The sequence below is a fragment of the Nerophis ophidion genome, linkage group LG07 (assembly GCF_033978795.1).
Source record: "Nerophis ophidion isolate RoL-2023_Sa linkage group LG07, RoL_Noph_v1.0, whole genome shotgun sequence".
Lineage (NCBI taxonomy): Eukaryota > Metazoa > Chordata > Actinopteri > Syngnathiformes > Syngnathidae > Nerophis > Nerophis ophidion.
Genome location: NC_084617.1, coordinates 33,024,721 through 33,045,410, shown reverse-complemented (window position 1 = coordinate 33,045,410; position 20,690 = coordinate 33,024,721). Strand labels below are relative to the sequence as shown.

General features: G+C 44.1%; 1 protein-coding gene across 2 annotated transcripts; it reads right to left on the bottom strand.

Moving 5' to 3' along the window:
• Positions 1 to 329: 329 nt before the first annotated feature.
• lrrc57 (leucine rich repeat containing 57) lies at positions 330 to 19,758 on the bottom strand. Of its 2 annotated transcripts, none has more exons than XM_061906011.1 (6): positions 19,592 to 19,758; positions 12,963 to 13,125; positions 12,762 to 12,897; positions 12,424 to 12,692; positions 11,148 to 11,333; positions 330 to 816 (listed from the first exon to the last, which is right to left on the bottom strand). In XM_061906011.1, exons 2-6 carry the CDS (start codon positions 13,044 to 13,046, stop codon positions 775 to 777), a joined length of 717 nt encoding a protein of 238 aa, XP_061761995.1. In that variant the 5' UTR covers positions 13,047 to 13,125; positions 19,592 to 19,758; the 3' UTR covers positions 330 to 774. The 2 variants fall into 2 exon arrangements, with proteins under 2 accessions (XP_061761995.1, XP_061761996.1); XM_061906012.1 differs by having other exon boundaries at positions 12,963 to 13,067; positions 19,592 to 19,743.
• Between the last annotated feature and the right edge of the window lie 932 nt (positions 19,759 to 20,690).

The following is a 20,690-nucleotide window of genomic DNA, read 5'->3' as shown; positions in this document are numbered from 1 at the left end:
CTTCAAAGAGCATTTGGACTCACCGCCAGCACTCAAGCCGTCCGAGCAGAGCAGAACCAGGACCAGAACTTGAACGCGCGCGAGCATGTTGTGGTTGTTGTTCCGTGCAGGTCGCGCGCGGGGGACAAAGAGCACTTGGAACACGCGCACATGTACGCGCTTGCTGGGCTCCGACTTCCGGCCGTCCAATAAAAGGGAAAAGCAAGAAAAACAAAAGGTCGCTGCTTCGAAGAAACTTCAACCAACTCCGAGAGCAGGCAAGTGTTTGCCGAGATTGATGACGTCACACCACACCGGATGCGCGATCCAGCGCTTTCAAAATAAAATGCTTTGGAGCATAACTGACGTTTATTCAAACTTTGTCACATTTTGAATAAAATACTTTTGCTTCATGCATATAATATTCATATCCAAAATAACTAGACAATACTTGCAATAACCTTTATGTCCGAGATAAACTACTTTATTCCTTCAGATGTATGCTTTTATTTTGAAAGTTAATTTATTACCGTGGCTAGCTTGACAGTGAAGACAAAGCTAGCACGTGGGAGGGGAGGGGCTTACTTCCATTCTCATGTCATTGGCGTCAGATGATGACATCATCTTCCACATGAACTGTCTAATAGCTTCTTGCTTCATTTCCTGTTTTTGCTGGCTGCAACAAGCGCGTCGCTATGGCAACGTGGGCCGCCATGACAGGTCAGCTGATGACACTGTTTCCTTTCTGCTGGGAGAACATTGGCCCCGCCCACTTGTGTCCGCAGGAAGTGGCTTTCAGGCAAACTTCTTCCTGTTGGCGGTGAAACGCTCCATGTACTGAGGAGAGAAGACATCATCATCACCATCATAATAATTATAACATTCAACGTACTGAGGAGAGAAGACATCATCATCATAATGGTAATAGTAATTATAACATTCAATGTACTGAGGAGAGAAGACATCATCATCATAATGATAATAATAATAATACTCCATGTACTGAGGAGAGAAGACATAATAATAATAATAATTATAATAATTAGATTCCTGCGGATATTTTGATGGGCCTGCTATCTGTGCCGTACTTATTAGATGGTGCCAAGTGTCTGAATCCGGGAGTTTTAAGTGTTACTGTACAAAATGAGCCACAGAATCGGCCTAAAACAGTAGCATGTTTACACATCAATGATAACACATAGCATGTGTGCTAATGATAGCATGATAACAGTCGGCGTGTTTCATATGCCAAGTTATACGACTCAAATGTATATGGCTGCGAAATACAAAGAAAAAAAAGTACAATTCCCGTTTCCATATGAGTTGGAAAATTGTGTTAGATGTAAATATAAAGCGCGTCTGCCTCACAATACGAAGGTCCTGAGTAGTCCTGGATTCAATTCCGGGCTCGGGATCTTTCTGTGTGGAGTTTGCATGTTCTCCCCGTGACTGCGTGGGTTCTCACCGGGTACTCCGGCTTCCTCCCACTTCCAAATATATGCACCTAGGGATAGGTTGATTGGCAACACTAAATTGGCCCTAGTGTGTGAATGTTGTCTGTCTATCTGTGTTGGCCCTGCGATGAGGTAGCGACTTGTCCAGGGTGGCCCCGCCTTCCGCCCAATTGTAGCTGAGATAAGCACCAGCGCCCCCCACGGCCCCAAAGGGAATAAGCGGTAGAAAATGGATGGACAATGATTTGCAAATCATTTTCAACCCATATTCAGTTGAATATGCTACAAAGACAACATATTTGAAGTTAAAACTGATTAAAAAAAATTGTTTTGCAAATAATCATTAACTTTAGAATTTGATGCCAGCAACACGTGACAAAGAAGTTGGGAAAGGTGGCAATGAATACTGATAAAGTTGAGGAATGCTAATCAAACACTTATTTGGAACATCCCACAGGTGTGCAGGCTAATTGGGAACAGGTGGGTGCCATGATTGGGTATGAAAGCAGCTTCCATGAAATGCTAAGTAATTCACAAACAAGGATGGGGCGAGGGTCACCATTTGTAAGCAAATTGTCGAACAGATTTAGAACAACATTTCTCAACGAGCTATTGCAAGGTATTTAGGGATTTTACCATCTACAGTCCGTAAAATCATCAAAAGGTTCAGAGAATCTGGAGAAATCACTGCACGTAAGCGATGATATTACGGACCTTGATTCCTCAGGTGGTACTGCATCAAAAACCGACATCAGTGTGTAAAGGATATCACTACATGGGCTCAGGAACACTTCATAAAACCACTGTCAGTAACTACAGTTGGTCGCTACATCTGTAAGTGCAAGTTAAAACTCTACTATGCAAAGCAAAACCCATTTATCAACAACACCAAGGAACGCCGCCGGCTTCGCTGGGCCCGAGCTCATCTCAGATGGACTGATGCAAAGTGGAAAAGTGTTCTGTGGTCTGACGAGTCCACATTTCAAATTATATTTGGAAACTGTGGACGTGGTGTCCTCCAGAACAAAGAGGAAGATAACCATCCGGATTGTTATAGGCGCAAAGTTCAAAAGCCAGCATCTGTGATGGTATGGGGGTGCATTAGTGCCCAAGGCATGGGTAACTTACACATCTGTGACGGCACCATTAACGCTGAAAGGTCCATACAGGTTTTGGAGCAACATATGTTGTCATCCAAGCAACGTTATCATGGACGTCCCTGCTTATTTAAAAAAACAATGCCAAGCCACGTGTTACAACACCATGGCTTTGTAGTAAAAGAGTGCGGGTACTTTCCTGGCCTGCCTGCAGTCCAGACCTGTCTCCCATCGAAAATTTGTGGCGCATTATGAAGCGTAAAATACGACAGCAGAGACCCCGGACTGTTGAACGACTGAAGCTCTACATAAAACAAGAATGGGAAAGAATTCCATTTTCAAAGCTTCAACAATAAGTTTCCTCAGTTCCCAAATGTTTATTGAGTGTTGTTAAAAGAAAATATTATGTAACAGTGGTGAACATGCCCGTTCCCAACTACTTTGGCACATTTTGCAGCCATGAAATTCTAAGTTAATTATTATTTGCCCAAAAAAATCTAAAGTTTATGAGTTTGAACATCAAATATCTTGTCTTTGTAGTGCATTCAATTGAATATGGGTTGAAAAGCATTTGCAATTCATTGTAGTCCGTTTATATTTACATGTAACACAATTTCCCAACTCATATGGAAACGGGTTTTGTACATTCATCCATTCATCAATCTTCTTCCGCTTATCCGAGGTCAGGTCGCGTAGGCAGCAGTCTAAGCAGGGAAGCCCAGACTTTCCTCTCCCCAGCCACTTCGTCCAGCTCTTCCAGGGGAATCCCGAGGCGTTCCCAGGCCAGCCGGGAGACATAGTCTTCCCAACGCGTCTTCCGGACGTGCCCAAAATACCTCCCTGGGGAGGCGTTCGGGTGGCATCCTGACCAGATGCCCGAACCACCTCATCTGGTTCCTCTCAATGTGAAGGAGCAGTGGCTTTACTTTGAGCTCCTCCCGGATGGCAGAGCTTCTCACCCTATCTCTAAGGGAGAGCCCCGCGACCCGGCGGAGGAAACTCATTTAGGCCGCTTGTACCCATGATCTTGTCCTTTCGGCCATAACCCAAATCTAATGACCATAGGTGAGGATGGGAACGTAGATTAACCGGTAAATTGAGAGCGTTGCCTTTCGGCCTAGCTCTTTCTAAAAAAAAAAAAAAAAGTACAATTGGAAATAAAAAATTGGCATGCTTAAGTTAGCTTGGTAGCATGCTATTGTTTGAATGCAGACAGTTTATAAGTGTCACGTACCAAGCTACATGACTCTGGGGTAAACGGTTGCAAAACTAGCGCAAAAAAGTTAGCATGCTAATTTTAGCATATTAGCAAGCTAACTTTAACATGTTATCAGTTAGCATGTGTCACATACCAAGTTATATGACTGCAAGGTGTATGGCGGTCTAAATACAGCATAAAAACATTGGCTAAAAATGTAGCATGTTCATAATAGTATGGTGGCATGCTAACATTATCATGCTAGCAGTTAACAAGTGTCACATTCGAATTAATATGACTCGAGAGTAAACGGTTGCAAAATGAGCGTAAAAAATTACCACTTTAATGTTAGCATGCGAACATAAACATGCATTCAGTTAGCATGTTTCAAATACCAAGTTTTATGACTGTAAGGTGTATGACTACAGAATTACACAAAAAAGCGTAAATTAGCAAAAACGTTATCACTCTGATGTTAGCGTGCTAGCATGCTAACTCTTAACATGTGTCACATTCCAAGTTATATTACTTTAAGGCAGTTATCCCCATCCTTTTTGTAGCTGCGGACCGGTCAACGCTTGATAATTTGTCCCGCGGCCCGGCCGGGGGGAAAATAGGGGAGGGGGGGGGGCAGATTTGTGGTCTTTTTTTCTTTTTCATGAAAGGGATAAATTTTAAATAAAATAAAAAATGTATAAAAAATTCTTCTGCGACCCGGTACCAAACGAGCCCGGTGGTTGGGGACCACTGCTCTAAGGTATATGCCTGCAAAAATAGATAAAAAAGTGTTATATCAGCTGGGAACGATGTAATGCTAATGTTACGAAGCTAGCAAATGACTGGGTAAGAAAAAAATACCTAAATGCAGTATTTGGTGGAATTGACATAGAATGTAGCAGATAAGCTAGCATGCTAATATGAGATACGCTAGCAAAAAAAAGCTAGCATGCTAACGTTCTCACAAGTATGCTAGCATTCTAACAGTTAACAAGTGTCACGTACCAAGTTATATGACTCTGGGGTAAACATTTGGAAAACTAGCTCATTCAAAAATTAGCTCAAAAGCTAACATGTTAATGTTAGCATACTAACATAAACATGCATACAGTTAGCATGTTTCAAATACCAATTTGTAAGAGTGTAAGGTGTATGGCTGCGGAATTAGACCCAAAAAAATTGTAAAATTTGCAAACAAAAAGTTAGCGCTTTGATGTTAGCGTGTTAGCATGCTATCATTAGCACGCTAGCAGTTAACATGTGTCACATTACAAGTTATATTACTGTAAGGTGTATGGTGTGCAGAATTACACACAAAAAGTGTATTATTAGCTGGAAACGTAGCCATGCTAATGTTAGCATACTAGCACTCTAACGTTAGGAAGCTAGCACATGACTGGGTAAGAACAAATACCAAAATGCAGTATTTGTTGATGTATTGATGTTGTGTGCCCATTGAACTGTTAACTCCATGTTTTTGTTTATTTGTAAATAGCGTCGCCATGGTAACAGGAAATGTTCCCAATTTAAGATACGCCTGTCGACACGAACGTGACCTTTCCGACAGATATGATCTGTTAACACTGTAACAGACTAAGATAGCTGCGGGGGGGGGGCTGTCACGTGACATCAGAGGAATTCATGTTATTAGATGAGGCTGCTACTATTACGCAATGACAGGAAGTAATGGAGGATTTGTAGAAAAACTTCATGCCAAACAATATCTAATTGTTGGCAAACGCTTAAAGCTATCAACTTTTCGTGAAAACAGTGAGCGCCTCAAGGCTTTGAGGAACGTTTCGGTGTTCTCAGATTTCCGATAAGTGGAGAAATGGCCGAGTTAGAGTGAGTAGGAAAATAATAATTTGTGTGTTGTTTGGTGCTGCAATCTTAACATTAGGCCTCTGAGAGATTTAGCTGACTTTCTTGGCTTTGAGGCCCAGCAGAAGCCACATGGGACACATGAGCTCCATAAAAGTGACTTTTTCTGAGAGAGGACAAGTGTGTCAATGTCTTCACCAAAACACATAACAGTGGCATAAAAGATGTCGCCGTGACAACAGTTTGTTCACCCCAAAAAAGCAAATATTCTGGGTTTACAGCCTCTAGTAAATTACAGTGTGAGCCATCCGCTTTAATGGGGAAAGGCTGAGCCGATGGCGCTCGCCTCACTCCGATGGCCATCCAGCCAAAACCAAACATTGGACATTAAAACCTTTTAGCCAGGTTTAAAGTACACAAGTGTGTGAACAAAATGAGACGTTAAGCACCGAGCTACATGAAAGAATGGCTGAGCTACCAGAGGAGGTCATCTAGCAGGTGTGCTGGAAAATTACCCATTATAAAAGTTACATTCTTATTCAAATGGCCCACTTTTTTATTTATTCTTGAATAGCATCACCATGGTAACTTGAAATGTGCCCAATTTAAGAGAGGCCCATCGGCGCAAACGAGACCATTCCAACGGTATAACATATGTGGCGGTTCGTTGGCCGGTTCATCCTGTATTCAACAAAAGGTGTTTTTGTATTTTTTGTTAATAGCGTTGCCATGGTAACACAAAATGTTCCCAATTTAAATTCTACCCATCGGCGCAAACGAGACCTTTTCGGCGGTATAACACATGTGGGGGTGCTCTGGCCGGTTCGTCTCGTAGTGGCGGTAAGAGAAACGTGCGGTACAAGCAATTCAATAATCAAGTTTGAAGTATGAGCTATAACAATATGCAATATACATGCAAGCAACCCATTCACGGCTGCTTGCAGCATGTGAATGGGTTGCTTGCATTGCAGCAGTCCCATAATAAAGCTTGAAGTATGACCAATAACAATATGGGCCTGCTTGCATTGCAGCAGTCCCATAATAAAGCTTGAAGTATGACCAAAAACAATATGGGCCTGCTTGCATTGCAGCAGTCCCATAATAAAGTTTGAAGTACAGTGGGGCTAAAAAGTATTTAGTCAGCCACCGATTGTGCAAGTTTTCCCATTTGAAATTATGACAGAGGTCTGTAATTTTCATCATAGGTACACTTCACAGTGAGAGACAGAATATGAAAAAAAATATCCAGGAATTCACAATGTAGGATTTTAAAGAATTTATTTGTAAATTATGGTGGAAAATAAGTATTTGGTCAACCATTCAAAGCTCTCACTGATGGAAGGAGGTTTTGGCTCAAAATTTTACGATACATGGCCCCATTCATTCTTTCCTTAACACGGATCAATCGTCCTGTCCCCTTAGCAGAAAAACAGCTCCAAAGCATGATGTTTCCACCCCCATGCTTCACAGTAGGTATGGTGTTCTTGAGATGCAACTCAGTATTCTTCGTCCTCCAAACACGACGAGTTGAGTTTATACCAAAAAGTTATATTTTGGTTTCATCTGATCACATGACATTCTCCCAATCCTCTGCTGCATCATCCATGTATCCATTTTGGTATAAACTCAACTTGTCGTGTTTGGAGGAAGAAGAATACTGAGTTGCATCTCAAGAACACCACACCTACTGTGAAGCATGGGGATGGAAACATCATGCCTTGGGGCTGTTTTTCTGCTAAGGGGACAGGACGACTAATCCATGTTAAGGAAAGAATGAATGGGGCCATGAATTGTGATATTTGGAGCCAAAACCTCCTTCCATCAGTGAGGGCTTTGAATGGCTGACCAAATACTTATTATCCACCATAATTTACAAATAAATTCTTTAAAATTCCTACAATGTGAATTCCCGGATTTTTTTTTTCACATTCTGTCAGTTACAGTTGAAGTGTACCTATGCTGAAAATAACAGACCTCTGTCATCATTTTAAGTGGGAGAACTTGCACAATCGGTGGCTGACTAAATACTTTTTTGCCCCACTGTATGAGAAATAACAATATGGGCTGTTTGCGTTGCAAGCACCCATTGACTGCGTCTTGCAGCATGTGAATGGGCACTTGCAGGCCAATAATAATAATAATACTCAATGTACTGAGGAGAGAAGACATCCTGTCACACCATGATGTACCACAGTAGTACTTGTACTTGTGTACTACTTGGAATAATACAGTGTGACCATACTGTCCCCACATTGACATTACACCTAAATGTTCGAGTGTGCCAACTTTCCCATGATCGCATGCTAACATTTTATGCTAGGATTTGAACTAATTGTATTTGTTAAAACAAAAAAATATATAGATTTTGATCCTTGGTGCCATCTGTGAAGTGTGCCAACTTTTCCTACGTTAGCATGCCAACCTTTTATGTTTGGATTTGAACCAATTGTATTCCATAAAAACTATGGATTGGGAATTGATTCTTCGCACCATCTTAGACAAATGCTAACTTCTCTAATGTTTACATGCCAACTTGAGAATGCTAACATTTCATGCTAGCATTTAAAAATCATAGCTTTTGATACTTTGAAGTTCATTAACGTATCCGGTTAACATGCTAATGTTTTATGCTAACATTATAACTTGGCGCTGTCAAGCCAAATCCCCCCCCCCATTTACTTCCGGGGTCATGATTAATACAGACGTTTTGTTAACGCTATATTATAAAAATATAACGCTATGTTATAAAAATACAGACGTTTTGTTAACGCTATAGTATAAAAAAAAAAAAGAACAATTTACAAACACAAGCTATGGTATGACGCATTTACTTCCGGGGTCACGTTTCCTCTTATGTCATCCCATAGCTTGTGTTTGTTAATTGTTTTTTAATTTTTTTTATAATATAGCGTTAACAAAACGTCTGTATTTTTATAATATAGCGTTATATGTTTATAATATAGCGTTATATGTTTATAATATAGCGTTAACAAAACGTCTGTATTAATCATGACCCCGGAAGTAAATGGGGCGGGGGAAGGTTTTTGTAGGGAGAAGAAATTTGGCGTGACAGCGCCATCTGAGAAGTATGCTAAGGTATGCCAGCATTATTGCTAAATTTATTTAAACCTAAAAATCATGGCTTTTGATACTTGGCGCCATCTTAGAAACATGGTAACTTATCCTATGTTAACGTGCTAACGTTTTATGCCAGCATTATTGCTATTTTAATTTAAACCTTAAAATCTTAGCTTTTGATACTTGGCACCATCTTAGAAGTATGTTAACGTATCCGATGTTAACATGCTAGCAATTTATGCTAGCATTTTAACTTATGGGTTTGAAACTTGGTGGCATCTTACAAGTATATTAACTGAATTTATGCTAACATATGTTAGCATGCTAACCCTTTACGCTAGCCTTTTAATTTATGGCCATTGAAACTTGGCGCCATCTTAGAAGACGCTAACTCCATCCATCCATCCATCAATCTCCTTACGCTTATCCGAGGTCGAGTCGCGGGGGCAGCAGTCTAAGCAGGGAAACCCAGACTTCCCTCTTCCCAGCCACTTTGTCTAACTGCTCCCGGGGGATCCCGAGGCATTAGCAGGCCAGCAGGGAGACATAGTCTTCCCAACGTGTCCTGGGTCTTCCCCGTGGCCTCCTTCCGATCGGACGTGCCCGAAACACCTCCCGAGAGAGACGTTCAGGTGGCATCCTGTCCAGATGCCCAAACCAACTCATCTGGCTCCTCTTGATGTGGAGGAGCAGCAGCTTTACTTTGAGCTCCTCACGGATGGCAGAGCTTCTCACCTTATCTCTAAGGGAGAGCCCCGCTACACGGCGTTGGAAGCTCATTTCAGCCGCTTGTACCCGTGATCTTGTCCTTTTGGTCATAACCTAAAGCTCATGACCATAGGTGAGGATGGGAACGTAGATCGACCGGTGAATTGAGAGCTTTGCCTTCCGGCTAGGCTCCTTCTTTACCACAACGAATCGATACAGCGTCCGCATTACTGAAGAAACCGCACCGGTCCGCCTGTCGACCTCACTGTTCACTCTTCCCGCACTCGTGAACAATACGCTGAGGTACTTTAACTCCTCCACTTGGGGAAATAATTCCTCACCCTTTTCCAGACGAGAACCATGGACTCGGATTTGGAGGTGCTGATTCTCATCCCAGTCGCTTCACGTTCGGCTGTGAACCGATCCAGTGAGAGCTGAAGATGTTGGTCAGATGAAGCAATCAGGACCACATCATCTGCAAAAAGGAGAGACCTAATCCTGCAGCCACCAAACCGGATCCCCTCAAAGCCCTGACTGCGCCTAGAAATTCTGTCCATAAAAGTTATGAACAGAATCGGTGACAAAGGGCAACCTTGGCGGAGTCCAACCCTCACTGAAAACGGGTCCGACTTGCTGCCGGCGATGCAGACCAAGCTCTGACACTGATCATACAGGGAGTGGACCGCCACAATCAGACAGTCCGACATCCCATACTTCTGAGCACTCCCCACAGGACTTCCCGGGGTTAACAGTCGAATGCCTTCTCCAAGTCCACAAAGCACATTTAGACTGGTTGGGTAAACTCCTATGCACCCTCAAGGACCCTGCCGAGAGTATAGAGCTGGTCCACAGTTCCACGACCAGAACGAAAACCAAACTGTTCCTCCTGAATCTGATGTACGACTATCCGGTGTAGCCTCCTCTCCTGTACACCTGAATATACCTTACCAGGAAGGCTGAGGAGTGTGATCCCATGATAGTTGGAACACACCCTCTGGTTCCCCTTCATAAAGAGAGGAACCACCACCCAGGTCTGCCAAACCAGAGGTACTGCCCCCGATGTCCACGCAATGTTGCAGAGTCTTGTCAACCAAGACAACGCCACAGCATCCAGAACCTTAAAGAACTCCGGGCGGGTCTTATCCACCGCCTTGCCACCGAGGAGCTTTTTAACTACCCCGGCAACTTCAGCCCCAGAAATAGGAGAGCCCATCACAGATTCCCCAGGCACTGCTTCCTCATAGGAAGATGAGTTCGTAGGATTGAGGAGGTCTTCGAAGTATTCCCTACCACCTATCCACAACATCCGCAGTTGAGGTCAGCAGAACACCATCCTCACCATACGCGGTGTTGACACTGCACTGCTCCCTTTCCTGAGGCGGCGGATGGTGGTCCAGAATCGCTAACTAACAAGAGACGCTAACTCATTTTATGTTAACACTTATACCATCTTTTTAGCTTCAATCAATCCTGGGCCAAAGGTTAACGGCACAGATAGCAGGCCCATCAAAATTTCTAGCTACATATAATAATTATTAGCCTAGCTAGAAAATTAGCTAGCCTATAATCTAACCCTAACCCGCATTATTTGCACCTTGTCGTATTTGTAATGTTTGTCAGCCTAGCTAGCGCATTAGCATTTTGTTGTATCTGTAATATTTGTTAGCAAATTAACACCTTGTCGTATTTGTAATATTTGTCAGCCTAGCTATCACATTAGCACCTTATAGTACATGTAATATTTGTTAACCTAGCTATCACATTAGCAACTTGTGGTATCTGCCATATTTGTTAGCCTAGCTAGCACATTAGCACCTTGTCGTATCCGTCCAGGTCCCGCAGACTCTTGACCTCAAAGAGGTTTCCCTCCACAGAGAAGAGAGACACGTGGGACTGGCTGAGGATGGACAAAGGAATGGAGGACAAGTCCAGACAGTTTTCTTCCACTCGCAGGACTTTAAGACGAGGACATCGCGACACTTCTTCTGCCACCACTGAGATCTGAAAGACCAGCAACACCCAAAGAACTGAAACACTTGACTTGTGGTTCTGGACTTCATGGCGTGCTACCTGTTTGTGGTTCTGGACTTCATGGTGTGCTACCGGTTTGTGGGTCTGGACTTCAAGGTGTGCTACCTGCTTGTGGTACTGGACTTCATGGTGTGCTACCTGTTTGTGGGTCTGGACTTCATGGTGTGCTACATGTTTGTGGTTCTGGATATCATGATGTGCTACCTGTTTGTGGTTCTGGACTTCATGGTGTGCTATCTGCTTGTGGTTTTAGACTTCAATTGTGTGCTACCTGCTTGTGGTTCTGGATTTTATGGTGTGCTACCTGCTTGTGGTTCGGGACTTCATGGTGTGCTACCTGCTTGTGGTTCGGGACTTCATGGTGTGCTACCTGTTTGTGGGTCTGGACTTCATGGTGTGCTACATGTTTGTAGTTCTGGATATCATGATGTGCTACCTGTTTGTGGTTCTGGACTTCATGGTGTGCTATCTGCTTGTGGTTTTAGACTTCAATTGTGTGCTACCTGCTTGTGGTTCTGGATTTTATGGTGTGCTACCTGCTTGTGGTTCGGGACTTCATGGTGTGCTACCTGCTTGTGGTTCGGGACTTCATGGTGTGCTACCTGCTTGTGGTTCTTGACTTCATGGTTTGCTACCTGCCTGTGGTTCTGGATATCATGATGTGCTACCTGTTTGTGGTTCTGGACTTTATGGTGTGCTACCGGTTTGTGGTTCTGGACTTTATGGAGTGCTACCTGCTTGTGGTTCTGGTTGTGATGGACTTCATTGTGTGCTACTTGCTTCTGGTTCTGGACTTCATGTTGTGCTACCTGCTTGTGGTTCTGGACTTTATTGTGTGCTACCTGCTTGCGGTTATGGACTTCATGGTGTGCTACATATTTGTGGTTCTGGACTTCATTGTGTGCTACTTGCTTGTGGTTCTGGACTTCATGGTGTGCTACCTGCTTGTGGATCTGGACTTCATGGTGTGCTACCTGCTTGTGGTACTTGACTTCATTGTGTGCTAGCTGCTTCTCCCTTTTGTGACTAGAACCACCTTGTGATGGTGTGACACTGGTACCTGATTCTGGTTGAGGTTGATTTCAATGGCCTGCAGCTCCGACACGTATGATGGGACGCTCTGAATTTGGTTCCGGGACAAATCTAACAGGTCTAGCTGTCTCAGGCCACCCAGTCCCTTGGGGAACTCCGAGATACGGTTCCCTGCCAGAATGAGGGTCCGCAGGGCTTTGAGGTGGTCCAAGGTTGGAGGCAGCTGTTGGATCCGGTTGGTGCTGAGACTCAGAGTCTCCAGTTTCTTCAGATTTCCAATCTCGGTGGGAAGTCCGCCTGAGGACAAACAACACATGGACCATGAGGCGGACCATGGTTCCACACCACAAAGAGGGAGTGACTGACCCAGTCGGTTGGAGTTGAGTGTCAAACTTCTGAGCTGTGCAAAGTTTCCTATGAAAGGGGGAAGTGATTCCAGTTTGTTGTTTGACAGGTCAAGAGTTCTCAGGTTGGAGGTGAGCCGTTGAAGCTCCTCAGGAAACTGAAGCCCAAAAAGACCCAAATCAAGACATGACATTTCCACTACGTTCTCGGAAGTTTTCTCACCTCCTGAAGGCTTCGTCCAGTCAGCTGGAACACTCCCGTCTTCTGGGACATCTCCAGGTGGGACTTTAGCGCGCTGTTCCCCATCTGGACGCCAAAACCCTAGTCCTGATCAATCAATCAATCAATCAATCATGTCAGTCCATGACTATGACATCCTGGGTTCCTGCGGATGAATCAATCAATCAATCAATCAATCAACCAATCAACCAATCGTCAGTCCATGGCTATGACATCCTGGGTCCCTTTGGATCACGCTCCATGTTCATAGATAGATAGATAGATAGATAGATAGATAGATAGATGGTAATTTATTGATTCCTTCAGGAAAATTAAAATTCAATCCTTTCTGATTGGACAAGTGTGAAGAAGATGGCGTGTCTTTGTGTGACCAATGAGATATTGGTCCATGAAGTAATATAATTTAGTCTTAGATTGGTCACATCTCGTCTTAGACTTAGATTGGTCACATCTCTTCTTAGACTTAGATTGGTCACATCTCTTCTTAGACTTAGATTGGTCACATCTTGTCTTAGACTGGTCACATTTAGTCTTAGACTTAGATTGGTCACATCTAGTCTTAGACTTAGATTGGTCACATCTAGTCTTAGACTTAGATTGGTCACATATTGTCTTAGACTGGTCACATTTAGTCTTAGACTTAGATTGGTCACATCTAGTCTTAAACTTATATTGGTCATAGGACTGGGCGATATATCGATATACACAATATATCGCAGGTTTGTCTCTGTGCGATACAGAAAATGACTATATCATGATATTTGAGTATACATTCTCACACAGTTGCTTTTAGATGCGAGCATTACATTACAGGCTCTTCTCGCTCGTTCCTGTCTCTCCTTCTCACAGACAAGCGCACTTTTTTTACATATGTCACATGTCACATACGTATACGCCTTCGTGGAGCAGACAGGTAGCAGCATGGGTAACATTAGCTATGATGCTAACAGAGCCGTGCGAGTGGTAATATGAGAAAAAGATGGTGCGAATGAAGGAAGAAGTAATTCCCAAGAAAAACAGCAGGGGTTCCATCGTCTGGCGGTGGTTTGGCTTCAAGTGGGAATATGTTGAACAGACAACCGTAATTTGTCAAGCATGCGGCACATGCTTTGCTACAAAATGTAGCATTACTGCTAATATGTAGCATCATTTGAAAAGTCACCCGCTAGAGAATGAAGAGTGCTTACTCCGCTTGTCAACATCTCCATTTGGTGCCACACGCCCACACCATCAAAATGCAGCGGCAAACATTTCAAGATCAACACCGTATGAATAAAATAGTCAACAACAAAATTTAATAACGTCCGTAGCAACCTACCACATAGCGAAGGACGAATACTATTTGATTTCCTATTATGAAGCTCATTTTTATTCGACACTTAAAATGTGTCTGACAATCTTGCACTTTCTGTTTTGGAAATGACATGAACGTTTGTGCATACACAAAATGTATCAGCGTCAGGTCTATTATTTGTGGTGTAATGTCATTATATGGGTAACGTTGACGTCATGACATCATGCATGTATGAGCGAATTAGGTGCGTGCCCGGGAACGTACCCGGAAGAGTATGTAAATGAGCTGACTGCTGTTGAGACGCTGTGTTGTATGACTCACTACCAAACTGTTCAGTAAACGTTTTGTAAACGCCACCTCTGGTAGTTTTCCTTGCCTCTAAACAATAACACAACATGGTGTCAGAAGTGGGATTACTTTGAGCGACGGGACGTGTTTTTTTTATTGGACAGAGGACCGCGCACACAACAAGCCGGCATGAGTGATCAGGAAGGGGGGGTCGCACCTCCGCAGCCGCGGGGGAACGCAGGGGCAGCCCAGGCGGGGATAGCGGCACCTACGACGGCAACGTTCACCATCAAACCACCGGAGCCTTTCGACTTCACAAAGCCACACGAGTGGGAGAAGTGGATAAGGAGGTTTGAACGTTTTAGACTGGCGAGCAACCTGAACTCCTCCTCCGAAGCGAACCAGGTAAATACACTGGTGTACTGTATGGGGGATGAGGCTGACGACGTGCTACGAGGGCTTGATTTAACAGCCGAGCAGCGACAACGATATGCTACAGTTAAAAACGGATTTGGCAAGTTTTTTTATCCCGAAGAAAAATGTCATATATGAACGTGCCAAATTCAACAAAAGAGTACAACAGCCTTCAGAGTCAGTGGACGCATTCATCACAGCACTGTATGCTCTAGCAGAGAATTGTGAATATGGGGATCTGCATGACGACCTATTAAGAGACAGACTAGTAGTGGGTCTTAAAGATTCATCCCTGTCAGAGAGAATGCAACTGGATAAAGACCTCACTCTAGTTAAAGCCATCACAATGGCCAGGCAGTCTGAAGAAATAAAGAGGCAACAGCCTGATCTGAGAGAGTTAAGTGCCAGCAAGCCAGCCATGGATGCTATGCATTTTAAGAGGGGGAAACAAAACAAATTCAGAAACAAAGATCAGACTCAAGAACAGAACAAAAACTGGAAACCTGATAAATCTCTGCAGCACAGAGCGGAAAATAAAGCATGTGGAAAATGTAGAAAATCACCCTCTCACCCAGTGTCACAGTGCCCAGCTAAAAGTGCAGATTGCCACAACTGTGGAAAACGTGGCCATTTTGGAAAGGTGTGCAGATCTACCAAAAATGTACATGAAGTTGCTGAAGATGTGGATGGACTGTTTTTAGGTGTAGTAGCCTCTGGAGAGGACCCATGGATGGCTGACATAAGCATAAGGGGCAGCACAGTGTCCTTTAAAATAGACACCGGAGCAGATGTCCCAGCCATTTCTGAGCAGGTATATAAGAGCGTTACACACAGAAAGGGGGAGCTAGAAAAATCCCTTAAACCACTCTATGGGCCGGGTGGTGCTAAATTAACTGTTCTGGGGTCAGCCACAGAAACACTTTCTTACAAAGACAGGGAAATCACAGAGAGGATTTTTGTAGTGAAAGGCCTACAGGTGGCACTATTGAGCTGGCCAGCTTAAGTAAGCCTCAAATTAGTGGCCAGAGTTGATGCTATAAATCAAGAGTCAGTAAAACAGACTTATCCTAAACTCTTTGATGGGCTCGGGCTGGTTCAGAAGCCGTACACAATTAAACTCAAGCCTGACGCTATACCGTTTTCCCTTAAAGTGCCGCGCCGAGTCCCATTGCCACTCATGGACAAAGTAAAAAAAAAGAGCTGGAGAGGATGGAAAATCTGAGGGTCATCAGCCGCATTGAAGAACCAACAGACTGGTGTTGCGGTATGGTGGTGGCTCCAAAGAAGAACAAAGAGGAAGTTCGCATCTGCGTGGACTTGACACCACTAAATGTGTCAGTGTGCCGAGAAAAATATATCCTTCCCTCTGTAGAGCAAACGCTAGGCATGCTCACAGGAGCACATTATTTCACCAAGCTGGACGCAAACATGGGTTTCTGGCAGATTCCCCTGGCCAAAGAATCAGCTCTCTATACTACCTTCATCACGCCATTCGGGCGTTACCATTTCAACCGCCTGCCTTTCGGCATCTCCTCTGCCCCAGAGCACTTTCAGAACATGATGGTGACTGAAGTTACTTCTAGCCTCGAAGGCGTAGTGTGTCACATGGACGATGTTCTAGTCTGGGGGGCTACAAAGCAGCAGCACGACGCCAGGACGCATGCTGTACTGGAGAGAGCAGTGAAAGCAGGGGTCACACTCAACATGTCAAAATGTGAGTTTGGAAAGAGAGAGATCAAGTTCCTAGGTTACGTCATATCAGCAGACGGCATGAAGCCGGACCCGGATAAAACCAGAGCTGTGCGGGACATGAAAGAGCCTACTAACATTAGCGAGCTCAGAAGTTTCCTGGGAATGGTGAACCAGTTAGGGAAATTTTTACCTAACCTGGCTGAGAAGGATAAAGCACTCAGAGATCTGCTGTCCAAAAAGAATCAGTGGTGCTGGGGTCATGAACAGCAGAGGGCTTACTGCAGCCTCAAAGAGGAGCTCTCCACAACACCGGTCCTCCAGCTCTACGACCCTAAAAAGCCACTGAAAATACCAGCCGATGCCTCGTCCTATGGGCTAGGCACAGTGATGCTCCAGAAGGACAGAGAGGTTTGGTCACCTGTAGCGTATGCTTCCAGGTCCCTGACTGACACCGAGCAGCGATATGCGCAGCTGGAAAAGGAGGCATTAGCGCTGACATGGGCCTGTGAGAGATTTAGCGACTTCATCCTGGGCCTACATTTTGAACTGGAAACGGACCACAAACCTCTTGTGAGTCTACTGGGTGGGCAGGCACTGGACACGCTGCCACCTAGAATTCAAAGATTCAGGATGCGCTTAATGAGGTACTCCTATACAATGTCATACACACCGGGGAAGAGCCTCACAACTGCTGACACACTCTCTCGTGCCCCGCTCCAAAGCAATGTGGAAAGAGCAAAGACCTAATGGAAGATACTAACATCTACGTTGACTCTGTGATGGAACATCTTCTCACAAGTGATAAATATCAGACGGAACTCAAGGAGCAGCTGTGTGCTGACAGTGTCTGTGCTCAGGTCATGGAGTACTGTGTCGAAGGCTGGCCGGACAGACATCAGTTACAGGGCCCAGTCAAACACTACTGGTATGAGAGAGCGCACCTGAGCGTGCATAACGGACTACTCCTGCATGGCACAAGGTTAGTGATACCTGCTAATATGCGAAATGATGTTCTTGACAAGATACATGAGGGACATCAGGGGGTGGTTAAGTGCAGAGAACGCGCACGTCAAACAGTGTGGTGGCCTGGACTGAGCAACCAAATGAAAGAGCTAGTGCTCAACTGCAGAGACTGCATCAAGGAAAGGGTTAATCCGAGAGAACCACTGCTGCCAACCAAACTCCCAGATGGGCCCTGGCAAAAGCTAGGAGCAGATCTATTCACCTTGAATGAGAAAACCTATCTGCTAGTGGTGGATTATTTTTCCAGATATGTGGAAATTGCTCTTCTCAGCCCATCTAGGTCAGCAGATGTGATAGTTCACCTGAAATCAATGTTCTCACGTAACGGGATTCCTTTTCAGTTCATTTCTGATAATGGGCCGCAGTTCTCTGGACAGGAGATGAAACAATTTGCAGCAGACTACGGATTTTTGCACGTGACCAGCAGCCCTAAGTACCCACAAGGCAACGCTGAGGCAGAGCGTGCTGTCCAAACGGTTAAAAACCTGATTAAAAAGGCCAAAGATCCATATCTAGCCCTAATGGCCTACAGGGCCACCCCTCTGAGTAATGGCTACAGCCCTGCCCAGTTGCACATGGGGCGCTGCATTCGCACCACCGTACCGATCCTTCCTGAGAAGTTACAGCCAGCTTCACCGGACCTGCTGGCCCTCCAGCAGAAGGAGCGGGAGAAGCGACTGATGGATGCAAAATGTTTCAATGAGAGACACAGAACAAGAGTCCTCACAAAGTTGACACCTGGGGATACCAACGCAGAGGCACAAGGGACAGTGACTTCCGTACACCCCAGTCCACGATCCTATCTGGTGTGTGGGCCACAAGGGACTCGAAGAAGGAACCGTCAACATCTCGTGCCTATGCCGGGGCCTCAGGATGAGACTCAGCCTGTGCAGGGGGACATTCCTCCGAGTGCAGGCCCAGAAACTCTGTCTCCACCAGAGCCATGTCAGAGCACACCTACTGGTGTGAGAACAAGGTCGGGCAGAGAAGTTAGAAAGCCACAGAGACTAGACCTGTGAGAAAAAAAAAAAAATCAAAGGGAATACGATTTTGTTATGTTCTGTTAAAATGTGAGATATGCTGCTGATGCTTATGTTAATTGCAAGTATGCTATGAGTTTTATCTTGCTAAAACAAAAAAAAAGTTTATTATTTCTTTTGACTAAACAAATAAATAAGAGAAAAGAGGTGATATTCCTTTTCTGTGAAAAAAAAAAAAGGTAAATAGAAATTTGTATTTTGTATTTGGGGGAAAAGAAGAAATGTGATTTGTAATATGTGTGATTTGGGATTAAGACTTAACCAAGAAAACAGTTAATGCTATTTGGGGTTTTGTATGTTCAGGCTATTTGAAAAGATGTTACAGTGGAGGGTCTTTTCAAACCTTAGTAAGGGGGGTGTGGTGTAATGTCATTATATGGGTAACGTTGACGTCATGACATCGTGCATGTATGAGCGAATTAGGTGCGTGCCCGGGAACGTACCCGGAAGAGTATGTAAATGAGCTGACTGCTGTTGAGACGCTGTGTTGTATGACTCGCTACCAAACTGTTCAGTAAACGTTTTGTAAACGCCACCTCTGGTAGTTTTCCTTGCCTCTAAACAATAACACGACATTATTCATTTGAGAATTGTATTCATTCTGGAGAGTAGAATAAGTCGTACTATGTGATCACACGGCACGTGAGGGCCGACGTCATAGAGTGACGTCACCGTCCAGCTGGGAGGCGCTATTAGTTCCTAGCCATGTTAGCTAGTTTATTATCGGTCGTCATTACAAAAGCGAAAGAGTTGGAGTCGTGTGACATTTCTACAACAAGGTGCACTCAACTTAATCGTGATTGCATTTCTCTGGCCTAAGCCTAGCTAATAATGTCAGCGAACAATAGCACAACCGTTACCTTGCTAAGCGATCCCACAGTTGTCAACGCGCCGACAAAACGTGTGACGCTCCTGGGGAAAAGCTGAGAAGATTCAGAAGAGCTCAGAGAAGTGAGCCGCTGTGTGCAGACTGGAAATACCCGGAAGTGACGCCACGACGAGAGTTCTTCGTTTGGTTTGCAATGACGTGGGAGAGCACACCACCACCTACTGTTCGTACTCCCCATTCACAATTCAATAGATCACATTTGTCATATTTCTAAACGATGGTAACATATCATTTTTTGTCAACATTATTATGCGACAAGCACATTTTTATACATAAATGTCGATTTCTGAAAGTAAAACCTTCATTTTCTTAGTGGCTTAATGGTTTCAAACCCCGGCCGAGTCATACCAAAGACTATAAAAATGGGACCCACTACCTCCCTGCTTGGCACTCAGCATCAAGGGTTGGAATTGGGGGTTAAATCACCAAAAATGATTCCCGGGCGTGGCCCCCGCTGCTGCCCACTGCTCCCCTCACCTCCCAGGGGGTGATCAAGGGTGATGGGTCAAATACAGAGGACAAATTTCACCACACCTAGTGTGTGTGTGACAATCATTGGTACTTTAACTTTAACTTTAACTTAAATGATCAATTACAGAAAGTGCCTTGACTTTATGTACATTGTGGATATTTTGATAACACATTTCTAAAAACTACTGTTCGTACTCGTTAGCACGTTATGAAAATGTTGTTCTTTAAATATATAATTTGTAGAAAGTTATAAAAGAGTTTATGAGAAAAAAAACAACAGACAAGTGCTGCATGCTACATACCACAGTGCTGGACACTTTTGGGTTGTGTTTTTTATACATACAGTGGGGCAAAAAAGTATTTAGTCAGCCACCGATTGTGCAAGTTCTCCCACTTAAAATGATGACAGAGGTGTGTAATTTTCATCATAGGCACACTTCAACTGTGAGAGACAGAATGTGAAAAAAATCCAGGAATTCACATTGTTGGAATTTTAAATAATTTATTTGTAAATTATGGTGGAAAATAAGTATTTGGTCAACGGCTCAATCGTCCTGCCCCCTTAGCAGAAAAACAGCCCTGAAAAATTATGTTTCCAC